At 41.3% G+C, this 20,600-nt stretch overlaps 2 protein-coding genes across 2 annotated transcripts; one reads left to right on the plus strand and one right to left on the minus strand.

The window, feature by feature from the left end:
- Positions 1-269: 269 nt before the first annotated feature.
- LOC109217657 (protein ODORANT1-like) lies at positions 270-12,630 on the plus strand. The gene is made up of 3 exons (XM_019381921.1): positions 270-436; positions 11,567-11,696; positions 11,845-12,630. The coding sequence occupies exons 1-3, from the start codon at positions 289-291 to the stop codon at positions 12,554-12,556; spliced, it is 990 nt and encodes a 329-aa protein (XP_019237466.1). The 5' UTR covers positions 270-288; the 3' UTR covers positions 12,557-12,630.
- A 388-nt stretch (positions 12,631-13,018) lies between these two features.
- On the minus strand, positions 13,019-16,677 carry LOC109217658 (remorin-like). The gene is made up of 5 exons (XM_019381923.1): positions 16,437-16,677; positions 14,250-14,297; positions 13,970-14,057; positions 13,777-13,858; positions 13,019-13,377 (listed from the first exon to the last, which is right to left on the minus strand). Exons 1-5 carry the CDS (start codon positions 16,543-16,545, stop codon positions 13,177-13,179), a joined length of 528 nt encoding a protein of 175 aa, XP_019237468.1. The 5' UTR covers positions 16,546-16,677; the 3' UTR covers positions 13,019-13,176.
- Between the last annotated feature and the right edge of the window lie 3,923 nt (positions 16,678-20,600).

Here is a 20,600-nt window from a genome sequence, read left to right on the forward strand (position 1 = left end):
TTTTTTTTTCGGCTCCTATTCTTTTTATGAATACATTTATGCAAAGCTAGAAACAGTAGTATTTCTCAAAGCACATCATATCATGGCATTTAATGTGTAGCCGGCTTTGGAGTTGCTGGTGTGTACTACACTCTACACACAACTCGATCGTACTGAGCCTACTCCATTTGATAGGTCAATTTTCTTATGTTTACTATTCACTCTTCCTAGAAATACTCATTCTTTCTTGTTCTTGTTTAAAGTTAAAGACTTGCCTTTTTTTTTTTTTTTATCACTGTGTGAGCGTGTATGAGAGAGGGAGGAATGGGGAGAACACCATGTTGTGATAAGAATGGTCTGAAGAAAGGACCATGGACACCTGAAGAAGATGAAAAGCTCATTGAATTTATCAAGAAAAATGGTCATGGTAGCTGGCGTTCTCTTCCAAAACTTGCAGGTTTTTTCACCACTTTTTTCTTTTTGTTTTAGCTCTATTCTAAAACCCTTTTGTACATAACTCATTTTTAAGACTCAAGGTCCATGTTATCTTAGTCATTTTCTCACCGGTGGCGGAGCCAAGATTTTCGGAGTCAAAATGTAAAGAAATGAAGAAGTCAATGGGTGTCAATATATAATATATATACATATGTTAAGAAAAAATTACTTAGCTATACACTATAATTTTCCGATGAAGGGGTATCGGTTGACACAACTAGGGTGCATGTGGCTCCGCCACTGCCTGTGACCTCATTCTGTGAAGTACTACCAAAGAATGAGTAACAGAGGATATGTTTTCTTGTAGTTTAATCAAAATAGTCTAGTTGTACCACTTGCCTGAATTTTGTATTTACAAAGGCTTGGTGAACTCAACAATGACATATAGATTTCATACATTTCATGTGGTAAGAAACAATGGAAATGGAGAGAGGGGTATCTTTTCTCTGTGTTTTAGACAAATAGAAGGATTCCTTCCTTCTTTTGGTGAGGAATGGAACAAGAGAGAAAAGTGAAATATGTGTTACTATTAGCTTTTTACTCTTTCATGAGCATTAAAGTTCTTCCAATTTTCATGTAATACCAATAAGGAAAGGGTGAATTTTTTCAATTTTTTTTCACTGAGCCTTTACTGTTTTCTCAATCTTTAGTGCTGCTCTACTTTGACTTCTAGTCATGCACAATGAGTGAATACACTCAAACCCACCTAAACTATCACGTTTTTGTCAGTTACCTACTTAAATTATTTATTGTCCCCAAAAACCCCCTTAATTATATACCCCATATATTAAAAACCCCTCTTTGATTTTATAGTGGTGCGTGTTATACACCCTTCTATTTAGTCGGCCTGATCTAAATATCAATTTAATTAAGAAGCTTAACTAATAATAAGAATAATTAAATGTGTAAATGTTTGTAGGTTAAAAAACAAAGAAAGAGGGTGAAGGGATAAACACATGGTCATTTGTTAATAAACAATCCTCTTCCATCTCCATAATGGCTACATCATGTCTCAATCGTGATTTTTGCCACTAAACTTTGATTAAGCATTAGATTTTTCCCATTAACCTTCGATTTCATTCGGAATTTTAGTTTAATACGGGATTAGGGATTAAAAAAATAGGGTTTGGCAAAATTTTCAGTTAGGGTTTAGTAATAATTATGGGCTTTTGGTGGGACTAAATAGTATTAAAAGAAGAAGACCTAAATGAAAGATAATTTTAGAAAAAACAAGAGAAGAATTTTTTTAAAGATGAAACCCATCAGAAGAAAGATAAAAAAAATGAAGAGGCTAGAAATAAAGAAAATAGAAAAATTAAAATTTTTAAACAGGGTAATAGTAATTAACCCTTAGACATGGCCAATTGGGGTCATTTTTATGTAAAATTTCATCTCCCACGTACCTTTTGGCGAGTTACCTTACATATTTCATTGAAAAATCGACGAAGAGTTTTTAATATATAGAGGGATATAGTTAGGGGGGGGAGGGTTGGGGACACTGAATAGTTAAAGTATTTAACTGATAAAAACGTGATAACTTAGAGGGGTTTTAGGGTATTCACTCTAGTTAAAATATGTTCTTTTTCGTCAACTTGTAATGTTATTAAAGATGTCAAACTATTGGGTCTGTTTAGGACCTCTTTGCTATTCTCTTGTTGCAGTTATCATCTGGATGTCTCAAGTTCATGAGTTTGTGCTGATAAAATTAAGCCTTTCTTTTTTGTTTCTCTTTTCCATTTGTCCACATACACCTTAACTAGCTCTTCAATGATTTTGTTTACCCTCGAATCCGGATAACAATTGAATTTATATGGGGTTTTAAGGATCCGTGAACTAAAAGATACAAAAGGTTTTTAGGTTAAGGAAAATAAAGATAAAGACTCAACAATTGCTGTTAAAGTAAATAATCGCAGAATATAATATTGCTTAGAACCATTGTGCTTGATGATCCACAAGAATTTAGAGAGATCCCCCTTTATACATTCTGATTAAGGGTAAAAATAAGGTAGGTCAATTGATTACATCGTGGATCCCTGTAATTACGCCTTAATGGCCTGAAGTGGTTGAGAAAATCACGTTTGGGCGAGATATCCGGCGACGCTTGGTTATCCGTTACGAGTCCGGCTTCCGACCTTGTGTGTTTCTCCATCCGGTGGTGACTCCTATCGAGCTCTGTAACGGTCTCGAAATGACTCGACCTCGGCTGTAGACGTGGCCGTCGTTCTACCTTGCATCCAGGTCGGGTTCGATGGCCCCGATTTGCTCCGGTCCGGACCCAACCCGGTCGGGCTCAAGCAAAAAAGGGTATCACCTAATACAGATAGTCCCCTCGTTTATTAGAGAGTAATGATAATAAACGATATGACCGGTGACGTGATGCCCGTGACGTATGGCCATACGCCAGGTGAAAAAGCCATCGAGTGCTCTGACCACGCCTGCTGCAGGCATTTAATGCTTCTCTTAATTATCTGTCGCTTCGTGTCTGTGGCTTCGCGATTCGTGCCACCGCCTCATGGAAAAAGTATAAACGACCCTTCCAGGTTCAGCATTTCCTATCTTTCTCAAATTCTGCGTTGGTTGTATTTTCTTTTCATCTCTTCGTAAAGCTTTAAGAAATGGCGAAAACTTCACAAAGTGTTCCTTCTAGACCAAGCTCGGCCGCGAGCCCCGCTAGATCTGATGAACATGCACCAGAACCCCCATTGAAAGCATTCACACCGACTGGTTGCTCGGTATCTGCCGACTTCCAGGTTGAAAACCCATCATCGGTCCCGGGCCGCGGCGAACCGGCATCGGAATATATTAGTCTAATCACTCCCGGTTGCCTAGACCGGGTGAGGGCTGAATGTAGATGGGAAGGGAAAGACCTGGTCGCCCCTTCCCGTGACGAGTCGATTATGACTCACGTTGAAGGATATCTTAGTGTATATACATATCCCTTCACCTTAGGCCCCTTAGAACCCATCATAGTGGAGTTCTGCCGGCGGTACGAGGTGACCTTAAGTCAGATCCACCCCTCGATGTGGCGGATCGTATATCTCTTTCGGTTTTTTGTTGAGAGAGTCGAGGGCGATTTCCCCTTTACCCTCGACCATCTTCTTCGACTATACAGCCCCCGAATATTTCGAGGGGGATTAATAAAACTGGCCCGCCGGGCTAGCAAACCCCCATTCTCCAGCATCGATGAAGACAAAGATCGAGGCTGGATGAGCAGGTTTGTCCGGATCAGGACGTCCGACCTGATTCCGGCCGATTGCATGCCATTTCCGGAGAGGTGGAACCTCAAACGTAAGTATTTTCTCACTGTTCATCTTTTAGAGCGTGTTTTCCTCAACTTCTTCCTGAAACCCCCTTTTCTTGTGCAGCGGTGACCCAAACTCCAGCTGCCGTCAAGGATCTGGCCGGCTGGGTAAACAAGATAGTGGCCCAGCGGCCATATTCGGAGCGAAACTGGAAGGAAATCTCCAAAGGTCGGTGGGAGGCGAAAAACCATGGTAAGCCTTCTTTTTGACCGGTAGCGCATTTTTTCCTGTATATCGGGAATGCATCATAACCCTCGTGTTTTGCAGGCTTGCCCAAGGACGCGGAGATGAGGTCTTCAATACTATGCCCCCTTCCGGTTCCGGGAGAAAATAAAAGGCCCGGGGAGTCCGGTACGGACGAGCCTCAAAGGAAGACTAAGCGGACAAAAAGGGCCGCCCGCAAACCAAAAAGCCAAATCGTCTTGTCCTCCGAGGAAGAGGATGACAAAGAGGATGACGATGAGGAGCAGCCGGAGCTCGTCCGCCACCGGTCCATTCGACCGGACCCTGAGCCGGTGGTCCATCCAGTTGAGGCTCCTCCCGAGGACGTGAGGGTTGAGGATGCTAGTGAACCCTCGGCCCCTGCGCGGGCATCCCCGGGTACCGATCACCCGGTTACGTCCCCCCCATCTTCCTCGACTTGGGGGCAGCTGCCGGACGACATCCCGATGATGGGAGGTAGCTTCGAGACCTTTTTTGATGGGGTACCCTCCGCCAACACTTTCGGGCTCGAAATCCCCCGGAAAGACCTTCAGGCCGAATCAAGTGGGACTTCGGCCGTCAACAAGCTTGTTGATAGGTTTCCAGCTCCGAGCCTGGACCCGGACTGTAACAGGATAGTAACTTTTGCTATCCCCAAAGACGTCCGGGCTCTGGGGCCCCCGGTCGGGGTTGCAAGCTATCTTCATCATCTGATGACGGAGGAAGACCGGGCTGCGACCGAGGCTGTAGATTGGACATGCCTTTTCAACGAAGCCCAGCAGGCGCAGCTCAAGGTATTTGCTTCTTCCTTTATTTCTAATATTTTTGCCTTGTGACCCAGTACTGACTCTTTAGACTTTTCCTTTGCAGGCATCGGTGCTATATCACTCGATGTTCCTCCGAATCAAGGACAAAATGGAGGCGGAGCGAGAGGGGCGCCGGGTCCTTGAAGAGAAGCTGCTAGAAAGCCGGACCGGATTGGACCTTTTGAATAAAGAGCACGCGTCCTGTGCTATCCGGCTGGAGGAAGCAAAGAAAGAGCTCGGTTGTAAGCTAAGGGGGGTGCAAGCCGAGCTTAATCGGGTTAAGGCCGAGCTTGACGAGAGCAGAGCCGAACTTAATGAGAACAAAGCCGAACTGGAAGCCCGGGTGCAACAGTTGGAGTCGGAGAAGACTTCCCTTCGGGAAGAGGTTGCGGACTTGACGTTGGCCAATGAGGCTCGAGTCCTTGAAATTGAGCTATGGACCAATCGATTTCGGGAAGCTGAGGCTAAAGTTTCTCAGGCCGAGGAGACTGCCAACGATATGGTGGCCCAATATAGGGCCGATGCTGATGCGGCCAACCAGCAGTCAAGAATGTTAGCCGAATATGCGAAGTGTCAGGCCCGGCTTGAAGTTCTTACTGAACTCCAACGTCGCGGTTTCGATCTTGCATCGGACGTCGCCAAAGCCGCCGAAGCTGAGGACGCTTCGAGAAGGGCGACGTTCCCCGAAGAATTCGAGGATGGCTCCGATTGACTCCGGGAATAGGCTAGGCTTTGTTTTGTTTTTTCCCCTCTTATGTAATTGCTCCGGTAGCGAGCTTTTTTATGCAACACTGCCCTTTGCCATTTATTGCTCCTTTTTCAATCTTGTTATTATTTTGCCTTTTATCTTTTTGGAACGATGGTAGTCCTTTATATTTTTCGAAATAGTCTCCGAGTGAATGTATTCGAACTCAGGTGAACTTCGACCTTTGGGTTTTCTCAAGGCAGTCCCCGAGTGAGTTGATTCGAGCTCGGGTGAAGTCTAACCCTTAGGTTTCTTCGAAGCAGTCCCCGAGTGAGTGGGTTCGAGCTCGGGCACAATTTGACCTTCAGGTTTTGTATCGATTTTACGCCTTTTTCTTAAGGTCTTACAAGTTCGAGTATACTTCGCCTTTTAGTGAAGTCGATGATGAAGCCGGTATTACCTCTTTTTGAGATTTTATGAATTTGAACCCGCCTTTTCGAGGACTTATGGTCAAAATAATGCCTTATCGAGGCCTTACGAATTTCGAACTCACCTCTGAGGTCTTTCAGTTTTATGTGTCGCCTTATTAAGGTCTTATGAGCTTGGACTTGCCTTCTTGAAGTCTTATAGTTTAAGCGTTGCCTCATTGAGGTTTTATGAGCCTAAAGCAGGTCTTATGTGATCGAATATGAGATCGAATATGCTTCGAGGAGGTCTTATGTTCGAATGTGCCTCGAGGAGGTCTTATGTTCGAATGTGCCTCGAGGAGGTCTTATGTTCGAATGTGCCTCGAGGAGGTCTTATGTTCGAATGTGCCTCTAGGAGGTCTTGTGTTCGAATGTGCCTCTAGGAGGTCTTGTGTTCGAATGTGCCTCGAGGAGGTCTTGTGTTCGAATGTGCCTCTAGGAGGTCTTGTGTTCGGACTTGAAAACATACCGAAGAGTCGAACAAAATCTTTTAGGTTATGATGTGAATATGCATCAGATAGTCTTTGCTATTGCAGTAATAGTTAATACATCATACTGATCCGAGCGGATTAGGTCAGGTTAGTTGGGCACGGCTCGCTTTGGCCGTTTGACCCTTACATTTATTCTTATTGACCTTCGCCTCCTTCGGAGGGCGATTTAGTATACAATGATTTACCCTTGGATACCTTTATAGTAGCACGATGTTCTTGCTGCCTCGTTAAAAACCTTGCCGAAAAACCCGAGTTGGGACAAAAACGGTCGAAGGAAAAAAGAGTGCAGCTCGTGCTTTCAGTCTCTCCGATGTCCGAACTTATCTTAGCGACCGATCATCGACCTTTAGCAGTAGTATCTCTTCAAGTGGCCTATATTCCAGTTATTGGGTAGTTCTTTCCCATCCATCGTTCCTAACTTGTACGAACCTTTTCCGGTTACCTTCAAAATGGTGTAAGGGCCTTCCCAGTTCGGTCCTAATTTCCCTTCGTTAGGGTCTCGAGTGTTGAGGGTGACCTTTCTTAGTACCAAGTCCCCTATATTGAAGTATCGAAGACGAGCCCTTCGGTTATAATATCTCTCGATCTTTTGTTTCTGAGCTGCCATCCTAACTAGTGCGGCCTCTCTCCTTTCGTCTAAAAGATCCAAGCTGGTGAGCATTGCTTCTTGGTTGGTAACCTCGGTTGCATACCGGAATCTAGCGCTGGGTTCGCCCACCTCGACTGGGATCAAGGCCTCGGTTCCGTAAACCAAAGAGAAAGGAGTGGCACCGGTACTAGTCCTTTCGGTTGTCCGGTAGGCCCGATAGGATTTCGGGCACATCTCTCTCCATTTTCCTTTTGCGTCTTGTAACCTTTTCTTTAGGTTCTGAACGATGGTCTTGTTGGTCGACTCAGCCTGCCCGTTTCCGGTGGGATGGTACGGGGTTGACAATACCCTCTTGATCTTGTTATCCTCGAAGAATCTTGATACCTTGCTCCCAACGAACTGTTTCCCATTGTCACATACTATTTCGGAAGGCATCCCGAACCGACACACGACGTGGTCCCAAAGGAAGTCGATTACTTCTTTCTCTCGAACCTTTTCGTAAGCCTGCGCTTCAACCCATTTGGAGAAGTAGTCAGTAACCAAAAGAATAAATTGAGCCTTACCTGGAGCTCGAGGAAGCGGGATATCCCCTCGTTTATCTAGAGGGTAATGATAATAAACGATATGACCGGTGACGTTGATGGCCCGTGACGTTATGGCCATACGCCAGGTGAAAAAGCATGATGTCTGGACCACGCCTGCTGCAGCATTTAATGCTTCTCTTAATTATTCTGGTCGCTTCGTGTCTGTTGGCGCTTCGCGATTCGTGCCACCGCCTTCATGGAAAAAGTATAAACGACCCTTCCAGGTTCAGCCATTTTCTTCTTTCTCTAAATCTCGTTTGGTTTATTTTCTTTTCATCTCTTCGTAAAGCCTTAAGAAATGGCGAAAAACTTCACAAAGTGTCCCTTCTAGACCAAGCTCGGCCGCGAGCCCCCGCTTAGATCTGATGAAACATGCACCAGGAACCCCCATTGAAAAGGCATTCACACCGACTGGATTGCTCGGGTATCTGCGACTTCCAGGTTGAAACCCATCATCGGTCCCGGCCGCGCGAACCGGCATCGGAGTATATTATCTAATCACTCCCGGTTGCCTAGACCGGAGTGAGGTGAATGTAGATGGGAAGGGAAGAGACCTTGGTCGCCCCTTCCGTGACGAGTCTATTATGACTCACGTTGAAAGGATTATTCTTAGCTGTATATACATTATCCTTCACCTTAGGCCCCTTAGAACCCATCATAGTGGGTTCTGCCGGCGGTACGAGGTGACCTATATGGGTCAGATCCACCCTCCGATGTGGCGGATCGATATATCTCTGTCTCGGTATTTTTGTTGAGAGAGTCCGGAGGGCGTATTCCCCTTTACCCTCGACATCTTCTTCGACTATACAGCCCCCGATATTTCGAGGGGGGATTAATAAAACTGGCCCGCCGGGCTAGCAAACCCCCGATTCTCTCAGCATCGATGAAGACAAAGATCGAGGCTGGTATGAGCAGGTTTGTCCGGATCAGGCGTCCGACTGATTCCGGCCGATTTGCATGCCATTTCCGAGAGGTGGAACCTCAAAACGTAAGTATTTTCTCACTGATTCATCTTTTTTAGAGCGGTTTTCCTCAACTCCTTCCTGAACCTTTCATCCCCCCCTCTTCCCAATTGTGCAGCCGGTGACCCAAACTCAAGCTGCCGTCAAGGATCTGGCCGCTGGGTAAACAAGATAGTGGCCCAGCGGCCATATCGGAGCGAAACTGGAAGGAAATTCTCCAAAGGTCGGTGGGAGGCGAAATGAACCATGGTAAGCCTTCTTTTGACCGTTAGCGCATTTTTTCCTGTATATCAGGGAATGCATCATAACCCTCGTGTTTTGCAGGCCTGCCCAAGGAACGCGGAGATTTGAGGTCTTCAATACATATCCCCCTTCCAGTTTCCGGGAGAAAATAAAAGGCCCCGCGGGAAGTCCGGTACGGATGCAGCCTCAAAGGAAGACTTAAGCGGCAAACAAAGGTCGCCCGCAAACCAAAAAAGCCAAATGTATTGTCCTCCGAGGAAGAGGATGACAAAGAGGATGACGATGAGGAGCAGCCGGAGCTCGTCCGCCCACCGTCCATTCGGGACCGGACCCTGAGCGGTGGACCATTCCATTGAGGCTGCTCCAGAGGACGTTGAGCGGTTGAAGGATGCTAGTGAAACCCTCGGCCCTGGCGCGGCATCCCCGCGTACCGATTCACCCTTACTCCCACCCATCTTCCTCGACTTGGGGCAGCTGCCGGACGACATTCCGATGATGGAGGTAGCTTCGAGACCTTTTTTTGATGGGGTACCCTCCGCCAACACTTTCGGGCTCGAAATCCCCCGGAAAGACCTTCAGGCCGAATCAAGTGGGACTTCGGCCATCACACAAGCTTGTTGATAGGGTTCGGCTCCGAGCTGGACCCGGACTGTAACAGGATAGTAAACTGTTTGCTTATCCCCAAAGACGTCCGGGCTCTGGGACCCCCGGTCAGGATTGCAGCTATCTTCATCATCTTGATGACGGAGGAAGGACCGGGGGCTCGACCGAGCGTGCTAGATGTGCGACATGCCTTTTCACGAAGCCCAGCAGGCGCAGCTCAAGGTATTTGCTCTCTTCCTTTATATTTCTAATTATTTTTGCCTTGTGGACCTAGCCATTACTGACTCTTTAGACTTTTCCTTTGCAGGCATCGGTCTATATCACTCGATGTTTCCTCCGAATCAAAGGGACAAAATGGGCGGAGCGAGAGGGGCGCCGGGGTCCTGAAGAGAAGTTGCTAGAAGAGCCGGACCGTATTGCGACCTTTTGAATAAGAGCACGCGATCCTTGTGCTATTCGGCTGGAGGAAGCAAAGAAAGAGCTCGGTTGTTAAGCTAAGGGGGGTGCAGCCGGGAGCTTAATCGGGCTAAGCCGAGCTTGTACGAGAGCAGAGCCGGAAACTTAATGTGTTTACCCTCGAATCCGGATAACAATTGAATTTATATGGGGTTTTAAGGATCCGTGAACTAAAAGATACAAAAGGTTTTTAGGTTAAGGAAAATAAAGATAAAGACTCAACAATTGCTGTTAAAGTAAATAATCGCAGAATATAATATTGCTTAGAACCATTGTGCTTGATGATCCACAAGAATTTAGAGAGATCCCCCTTTATACATTCTGATTAAGGGTAAAAATAAGGTAGGTCAATTGATTACATCGTGGATCCCTGTAATTACGCCTTAATGGCCTGAAGTGGTTGAGAAAATCACGTTTGGGCGAGATATCCGGCGACGCTTGGTTATCCGTTACGAGTCCGGCTTCCGACCTTGTGTGTTTCTCCATCCGGTGGTGACTCCTATCGAGCTCTGTAACGGTCTCGAAATGACTCGACCTCGGCTGTAGACGTGGCCGTCGTTCTACCTTGCATCCAGGTCGGGTTCGATGGCCCCGATTTGCTCCGGTCCGGACCCAACCCGGTCGGGCTCAAGCAAAAAAGGGTATCACCTAATACAGATTTATTGAAATACACTAATAATGTGGGCTCAACACATGCCCCAAGGGCTTTGAATTAGTGATTAGGACGCAATATGTTGATGTGTGAGTTAGGCACACGTCACAAGCTTGAACTTTGGCGCTGTCAAAGTTTGGTCCCTCTAGAGTTTCGAACCTGTGCACCAACTGATGTTAAGCCAGAAGCTCACATGGGATTTCTCCTATATCAAAAAAGAGTGTTGGGCTAAACACGGTCCCTCTTAGTGTGAAAATGAGCTAGTCCACAGGCTATTTTGGTACTAAATGTCATCTCCAGTGATAACTGGCGTCGATGCTGGTTCACTACTTTAATTACAGCCTTGTTGCAGTTTGTCTCGCTAACATCATATTTCCCAAGTTATACTAACCAGCTTGGTCTATTGGTGTCATGTAATTGCTTATGCTATAATTGGGAGAGCTTACAGAATGAGTAATGCAATTTATTTTCTGGACTACAAGAGACAAGCATTACAGGAATACATGAAAACAGTTATGTAAAGTTGGAGGGACTAAGCTTTACCTAAGATGTTGCCTTCTCTTTGCAGTCGAGGCACCTGAGAGTAGTCATGTTCCATCTCCTCCTTTGCCATTTCATGTAATCAAATGTTGGGATCGGGTTGCCATTTGTGTATAGAGTTGAGTTATCACATACAACTTAGAGCAAAACTTGGATATAGTTTGTCAAACATATTATGGGGGAGAATCAACTTGCTGGTATATAAACTAGCTTTTCACAAGAAAATATTGTAGACAAACATTCAAAAGGAATATTTCACCATACATTTCTGTGTTATGATTTGACATTTAAAATGCTAGGATGCTCAACATAGAGGGAATCTGATGGCAACATTGGTCCATGATATCAATATCATAAACTCATATATAATCTGTTTGTTTTTACCTGATTTTTGTTGGACTATTTTCCACTTTTGGTAGGAAAGTTAGAATTCTCTTGCTGGAATATAAGTAAAGCATTGTGTTACTCATGGCTTGTTAATGAAGATCTATTCTGCAATTTTCAATGACAGGTCTTCTTCGCTGTGGGAAAAGTTGTCGTCTTAGATGGACAAATTATCTGAGGCCAGACATCAAACGAGGTCCTTTTAGCCTCGATGAACAGAAACTTGTCATTCAGTTACATGGCATTCTTGGAAACAGGTTAGTGTTCTTTTGCATGATCTTGTTTTGTCTTTTGTAGTGGCATACTTAATCTCCTGTATTTATCACTCCATTACCTAATTGAGAATACCTATTAGCATCATTTATACTTCAATATCTATGAATAATCATTACTGAGTTCATGTAGATGGGCTGCAATTGCTTCACAACTACCTGGAAGGACAGACAATGAGATAAAGAATCTGTGGAATACTCACCTGAAAAAGCACCTGCTTTCAATGGGCATTGATCCTGACACTCATGAACCATCCTCTGCCTCTAATGGACTGCTGAGAAGACCGCCTACATCAACTTCAGCTCGTCACATGGCACAATGGGAAAGTGCTAGACTCGAAGCTGAGGCTCGTCTTTCCAGAGAGTCCCAACTCTTGGTTCCATCGTCTATAGATAGGTCTGATACTACTGACCATTTTCTGCGCATGTGGAACTCAGAGATAGGAGAGACATTTAGGAAATTTAAGAACCGAGAAAAGACTGATTCTCAAAGTCCAGCTTCTCAAGCATCTTCGTGTACAAAATACGGATCAGCTTCAGGTATTACGACTGAGGTTGAGCTCGGTGGTGTTGCTGGTTCCCCAGTTACAGGGAGCAACCAAAATGAATATGCAGGGTGGAAGAATGACCAACCACATACTGAAGATATCTTGCAAGGTTCAGAAACCTCGAGCTGCAACGCGTTGGAGGATTCATCTGAATCAGCATTGCAACTTCTTTTGGATTTCCCTACTAACAATGACTTGAGCTTTCTAGGACACAGTGATTCATGTAGCATGTATCCTTTTTCGAGTGAAAGCTCATTGATCTGTCCTAAAGCAGAACATGCAGTCTGCTTCCTCTGATATCAGTGACTCGGAAATATGGATTCTGAAGAATTTTCTGCTGGTTGTTTTAGTATCTCCAGCTGTGGAAAAACCACATATTCTAACTCTACTATATATTACTGTCATAGCAATAGGACAATCTTAGCTCCAACTGGGCAAAAGACATGTATTTTATCTCTATATATTAGTGTAATAGCAATAGTGCTATAATGCATGTTTTTTTTTTTGCTGGAATGTCCAGAATCATATCTGTGTTTTTGTTTTTACAAGTCATGGTTCATATTAAAGACTTTTTACTTGATGCTGTTTTCCTCAATTTCAATCTTCACTGGTCTGAAACGGCCCTCTGCTCAAGTACCCCCTCTTCTACTCGAGCCTCAGCAGAGCGTTTTTTATCTCATTGCAGAGATTCTTGACAACATATCCACTCATTGGAACTCCCAAATTTTTCATGCATAATCTCATATGCAGTATGAAGTATTAATAGAAACATCTGAAGTGGAATTATCATTATCATGACACTTAAAACTTCCATGAGTGCTTTTCATACACAAATAGGAAACTTGACATGTTTGAAACACCCAATAAAGAGCAACAAGCATGAAAATTTACAAAGGAGAAAGAAACATTTCACAGCTTTAACATCCAAGGCATCCAAGCAACTTCTTAGGGGCTTGTCCCGTTGCACGATACTTGGCAGCCATCTCATCTGCTTTAAGTAGTTCTTCTCCCTTTCTGGCTTCAACCATAGCTCTCTTTTCGTCAGCCTCCTTGTGAACTGCGGCTACTCTATTTTTGATCTTCTCTGCATATTCTGCTTTCTTTTCCTCTAGATGTTCCTGCAAAAATTCCACAAGGTTATCAACTATTCAACTTCATAAAATTTCTATATGGGACAAAACCACCCTATGTGATAAATCCTCAACGATACCTAACAACTCAACCGCATGGATTGTCACATCCTATGAATTGCCCAAATTTTGGTCAGCAATGGACGACAAAAACCCAGTTTTTAAAGTCTTAAGTTATCGCTTTAGCTATCGCTAAGGTTTCTCGAATGCTAAAGGAAATAAAAAGCCTTTGGATCACAACCTCATTTGCAGCCAGAATGTGGAATGCTTAATGAAACAACGTGTCAAAGCAGTTCGAAATGAGACATTTTCCCCGAACGCATCATGTTTTCAAGTATGCCACGTTCAAAAGTGTTGAAGAAGCATGTATACTAGATTTTGAATTACCTCAAGTTTCTTCAGTTTAGCTTCAAGATTTGCTTTCTTGGTGTTCTCCCATGTCCCAACTGCAGAGAGCTTCTTTTCGGCCCTATTCATCACAAGACAAGGTGAAGAATGACTTAGCAATTGTATTGGCTCGGGGAATAATTTTGGTATGTGCAATGTTCTTATGCTCAAAAGCAAAAGTTAAAGATCTTACTTGTTTTCCACCTTGCTTTTTTCACTTTCTTCCCATGCCTTGATATAAGAATTCCTTTTCTCTGTTTCAAGGTGCGCGAGAGCAATGTCTGGCAAAAAAAATAAGAAATATAAAAACTTGTTAATTCCTGAAATGTGACTGATTTTTGCTGTATTTTATCACATAACGTTGCAAGCTTCAAACTGAAGTTGCCTAAGCCAGACTTGAATGAAAACTGAAAAGTTGTTTCATTGAGAAGTTAAAAACAAGAACCGGTATTAGATCAAGGCCTTAGGTGTACCTCTGTCGAGGGATCCCTTTGAACTCTTCTTTGTTGAAGAATCGGTCTCTGCAAAATCAGAAAACAAGAATACATCATCAGACAGAATATTTCCCTCATGACACAAGCAGCTAAAAATTGTGCTTTCTATTGAACCTTCCTATCAGAAAATAGTTACAAACATCACAGAACTTCAAGTACGCGATCAGCCAAGTTAACACCAATGATCTTTTTGTGCTATGTCGTCGATAAGAACACTCTATCTGAAATGCCTCACAAATTTCAGCATGAGTTCAACGACAATGTAAAGGATGTTTTTAATCTATCAGGTTATTTAAAAGATAATTACAGGTTACAGTTCATATAAAGCGGGATTGGTAACTTGACAAATAAGATACCTTACATGCTACAAAACCGTAGCATAATAGTTTTCTGTTGACAGGCTACATTTCACTATCAGATTACTCAACTCTTAAAGATTTTACATAGCCATATATCTTGATAAAAAGGGCAGTCCGGTGCACTAAGCTACCGCTATGCGTGGGGTCCGGGGAAGGGCCGAACCACAAAGATATATTGTCCGGGGAAAAGCCATGTATCTTGATAGTAAAGTGAAAAATGCATCAATTGGTGTTTAAGTGAGTAAATGACTACATAGATACATCTTTTCATTACCCTTTAGCTAAAAATTCCTGTCGGCTAGACTTCCTAAAGAAAGCTTAAGGAATTGCCCTCCACTACAATTGGTATCTACCAATGATTTCTAGAGTGACCATCCACTAAGTTGGGCACCTAATCATAAATGTATTTATTTATTTTTTCAGGTAAAGGAGGAGAGTGGACCTACGTTATAATCATGATCTTAGAAAAATAATAATATAATACAAGGAACAAGCATTTCCAATAATTTAAAATTTGTTGGCATATAAAGCCATGAGAATCAGACATGACCAAGTCCAACAAGATATATAGTTATGAAAATAAAATCCATCAGCCCCAAGCTAGAACCAAAGCAGTGCCTAACTGGAAAAAGAATTGAGAATCTCCCCTATTCTTTGGTGGGATTTGACTTATATACATTGATAGCTAAAAATATTCTATACCATTATGTATTCTAACTAGATAACTTATCTATACCATTATGTATTCTAACTAGATAACTTGTCTTATTACAATTCACATCTAATTATGTTTTTAAGTGATCTGATAGCGTAAAAATAACGCTAGAATATAAAATTAAACATGCACCTATCAAACTTCTCCAAGTTAAAAGAAAAATATAGGGAGAGTATAGAGGTTTAGGCCACAAAATTTAACCATCAAAGAACGAAACAGCAAAGATGGATAAAGGCATCTTTAGGGATTTTTAAGTATAGAAATTATTACACCCGAACCTATTTCCTTTTTGGTCCGTTCCAAAAGGAATGATTCCTTTCTAAATTTAGAAATAATTTAGTTTAAATTTACAATTCTATCCTTAATAACAAGCTTTTATAACCACACGAATACTCTGGGACCCTTTTTACCTTATTTAGGACAACAAATTCCAAAAATATTCATTTTTTCTTAAACTTCGTGTCCAGTCAAACAGGTTCACATAAATTGAAACAAAAGGAGTATATGAGTAACTTCCAAGCAAGGAAACATCAAGTTCTTATTAAAGTTCGTATCTGATCTTTATAATTTCAACTCTCCATTTATAAACCGCATAAAAACAAATTTGTGAAATATAACAAGAGGATTCTGATGGATTGGCGAGGATAATATCAGCATGATTACAATGAATTAAAACAGCGTCCATCAAAAATAACTTTACACATTTACAGATATTTTCATCAGAAGAAGAGGGAAAAAAACATATCAGATGCTCAAAAACTAAATATGGTCATTGATATTTCAAAAGGATTCATCCTATGAATTTTCATTAACAAAAACACAAAAAAGTCATAAAAACCTTATTATCTGTTACAAGTACAGACAGCAACAATTTTGAATAACGAACCTAACTTTAAAAAAAAAATAAAAAAAAATGGAAGAATCCATCCTCTGAATTTTCATTAAAAAGAACACAGGGGAAGAACTCATATACTCCACTAACTATTAATACCTGTTACACGTACAAATAGTACTAATAACTGAATACTGAACATTCAAATGAAGGGGAAAAAAACAGAGAGTAGAGAAGAAGAGAGAATTGAGTGAATTTACTTGGTGGAGGAACAGTAGCGAGAGCTTTAGAATCATCAGCTTTGGTAGCCATGGCAGCTGGAGAATTATCAACAGCTGGTTCTTGAGTTACTGGAGTTGCTTCTGCCATATTGTTAAAGGAATATATTTATTTATATAAATAGAAGGAATCGGAAAAGGAAAATGGAAACTAGTTGTACAATATCTGGAGATTCTCTCTGTTCCTTTATAACTTTTTTAGCTAAAAAGCAAAGAAAATGAAGAAAGAAGAAATAGAAGAGGGAGAGGTTGTGAAAAATTGGATAATTTGGTATTGAATCAGACGTGGAGACAGTGTTGTGAACGTGTCGGCATGTGACTGTGTCGGCAGACTAATATTACTACTCCCTTTTACCTGAATACTATTAAGAAGGTAATAAATCAATTAGCTTCTGAATATTTGGACTAAAGTAAGTTGAAATTAACCAAATTTTATGTAACATACTACTCTCTCAACGTTTAATGAGTTGAGTAATGAGAGACATTGAGCAACATAATTTTTTTGTTTTTTTATCCGATATCCGATATTATATTCATTATTGGAGTCAGGAATTCAATTACGGAGATTATACAAAATTTCTATATGCCAAGAAGGTTTAATAACTTATATATAATTAACAGGGCAGTTCAATATGATTGGGGCCTAAAGCGTAACTCAAATTAGAGGCCTAAATTTTTTATTATTGAGTTTTTAGTAGTTACTTTTCAATTAATAATATAGCTAACCGATTTAATCACTCTTGAGATGTTGTTGATCTTATATATATTTATCTTGAAAAATTTCTTTTCGTCGAGGCAATTGTTAGGCAATTGAAATTTATGTAATTAAGTATATTAATTAGAATATTATTTTCTATTTGTACTATTTTCTTTAACACCAACTCAAAAATATAAGTTTAAGCCATCAATATTAAAGTGACGATTATGCTTTAAGGTTCATCAAAGAATAATACAATATATTTTTTCCCTTCACATTCTCATTATTTGGCAATCTTATTGTTTTAAGATAATACTTATAGATTTTAATTGCCAGAATGTACAAATGCAAAATGAAGGTTATATCAAGTTTACTGAAATTATCAAGAAATGTTTACTTTATTCAAGAATATTTTTTCATTTCTTAATAGTCACATTAACTTCACAATGATAATTTTTTACTATAAAATGCTTAAACTTTTTTAAGGAAAAATTAAAACATAACTTATTTCTTTTAAAATTGGGGATCCTCGTAATTGGGGCCTAAGGCATATGCCTTAGTTGTCAAGCCTTTGAGCCGACTCTGATAAGCAACAAAATTTATTTTTGTCCGATTTACATAATAGTATAATTTTCGATGAAGGGGAATCAATTGAACCCCCTGCACCCCTCCGCCTCCGCCCTTTACCATATTGGGTCCATTTAATCTGAATTCCCTCGGCATAAAATCATATATATTGAGGATGAAAGAGTATCATGCAATAGGTTGATTCTTTATACTAAGCTAGCGTTTGGTGATGATAGGCTATAATTACATATTTTAGTCGATTATTACACTCTAATTTACTGCACTTTAGTTGAGTTTGCGCTTTAATCGCTAGTGTTTTGCACTAACGGTGTGTTTTATGCCTTGTAGGAGTGATTCCGAGCTATATAGATGTTATGGAATGAATTCAAGTGATTTAGAGCTTCGAAATTTGAGTAAAAGCCTAAGGAATTAAGCCGGGATCGTATTCGGGGATCAACGGATGATAGAGCAACAAAACGAAGAACCGAGTAGGCATATTGCGCACTGTCTAGTAAAATGCACATAACCTTTCACTCAGAACTCCATTTGGGCTCCACAATATACGATTGGAAAATAACTCAAAGGGCTACAACTTTCATGTTTTACGTTTTCCCAAATTCCAAATGGAACAGGGTGAAAAATGCGGTCGAAACCGCAACCGCGGACCTAAAGCGAGCTGAGGCAGTATACCTGCCATATACCGCGGTCGTACCGCGGTTTTACCGCGGCCGCGACGTCCAGACGTGAAAAAATTGTCCTTTTTCGCGTAGGACAAGGTATAATAGTTTGGGCCCGACCCTACTTGGTATAGATACATGGAAAAACGGTATTTTGAGAGGTTGGACACACTTTTGACATAATTTAGACCTACGGAGGCTAAGGAGACCGGGGAGTCGACCTAAGGAGTCAAGAACACACTGGGAGCAAGACGGAGAATTCTTCAACGAGTTTTTCCTTCCTCTTCCTATTTTTCATTGTTGGTTATGATTTTTAGTATTGTAGTTTTACATACTATTATGAATAGCTAATTTGTTATCTAGGGTTTTGATTGAACCTTTTGTAGGATAAATTCTTATTATATTTTTATATCATTTAGCCGTAGTATTTTCTCTATTTGTTCAACTATATTATTCTTGTGGTTGATTGAAGGGCCCTCAATTAGCTGTGCCTATTTAGTATGTATTACTCGGGAGAGAGTGCATATTTAGGTAGTTGTTGAACAACATCACTCCTGACATATGTGAGGAATCAATAACCAAGGGTTTAAAGGTGGGATTAGGGATAACTAAATATTGGGTGCGATCTAAGTAAGCTGTAATTAAAGTCAGTTAGCGTAACTCGGGAGAGTATGTCTAGTAAATTGTCATAATTACTCGGGAGAGAATTGCAACACGCAGAGCGCTCATGATCGGTTGAGAATACTTAGGCGAAATTATAGAAGACATAGCGGAAAGGATTCCGACAATTCGGGAAATCATAACTCTAGACCTCCTTAATCTTTTCTCCAACCTGTAGTATCTTTAGTGTTAATTTATTATTTTAATTTGTTAGTTAGTTAGTTAAACACAAGAATATTAATATCTATAAGTTAGGAATTGTTCAAGCTTGTATTCTTGGTGATAACAACTGTAGCTAAGCCTTAGTTCTCTGTGGGATTCGACTCTGGACCTGTAAACCGGCTTATATTTGCAACGACCGCTTAGTCCTTTTTATAAGGCATAGTTGGGCATGATCAAATTTTGGCGCCGTTGCCGGGGAACTAACGGTGTAGAGTAGATGTACATATTACTAGGTTTCAAGTTTGAACTTTTATTTTATTATTTTAGTATTTGATTTTTTTAAATTTTTTTATTTTTGTTTTATTTGTTTATTTGAGAAACATGGCATCATGGAATTATGGGAATTTGGATGGTGGTAATGCTACTTTTAATCCTCCTTATGCATATTGTGAAGGAAACCGCCCAGGGCAAAATTATCAAAATATTCCCGAGAGCGAGTTTTGTGCACCAACTCAATCTTATATGTGGAATGTGTGTGATATGTGTGGTGGTCAAGATGGTCACTTTCATGGTTGTGCTTATATTTCTTATCTTCCCCCAACCCCTTACTTTGATGGTTCTTCTTTTTCTTGTGAAGTTAATAGGAACAAAGAACCCAGGTATGAGGACCTGAAAGAGATCGAGGATATGCTAAAGTGCCTTATGGAACAATATGATGAGATACAACTGCGGGCACAAAGGCAAGGGGCAACTATTCACAACTTGGAGGCTCAAGCGAATAAATTAATTGAACCTTGTAAAGCGCAACAAGTTGACATTGTGGATAGTAGCCAATATGAGTATGAATTGGCTGGAGGATTTAAAAAAATACGAGGATGAGCTAGAGGAGGAGGTCAGAGTAGAACACCAACAATCTATCCAGCTAGAATTTGAGGATGCCGACGTTGAAGAAGTAATACTAGAGTCAACCAGGGACATTGAAGATACAAATTTAGTTGACTCTAGTGTGAATGATGTTGAGGATGTTGAAAGTCCTGAAGTTCATGTGTTTGAGCGCATTGGTCCACACTCCAAGCATTTTTCCACATTATTTTTGGATGATGATATGGAAATAGAGTCATCCGAGCCAATTGAAGAGTCAAAGAATGTGGAACAAGGTGCATATATTCTGGAATTCTTCTTGCCAGAAAGTCAGGATTACATACCTCATACAAAGGCCAAGGAGTGCAGAATACTACATTATTTCCTTGGGCCAGTTAGATTCGTTCCACCGCCCCATGACCATAATCATAAGCTTGAATCAAAACTTGGGGTTCAATTCATAAGCTCGAGGCGGAGGCAAAAAGTGATTCACGTCGTGCCACGACGTTAAATGAAGCGCTT

Source organism: Nicotiana attenuata, unplaced genomic scaffold (assembly GCF_001879085.1).
Source record: "Nicotiana attenuata strain UT unplaced genomic scaffold, NIATTr2, whole genome shotgun sequence".
In the NCBI taxonomy this organism is placed as follows: domain Eukaryota; kingdom Viridiplantae; phylum Streptophyta; class Magnoliopsida; order Solanales; family Solanaceae; genus Nicotiana; species Nicotiana attenuata.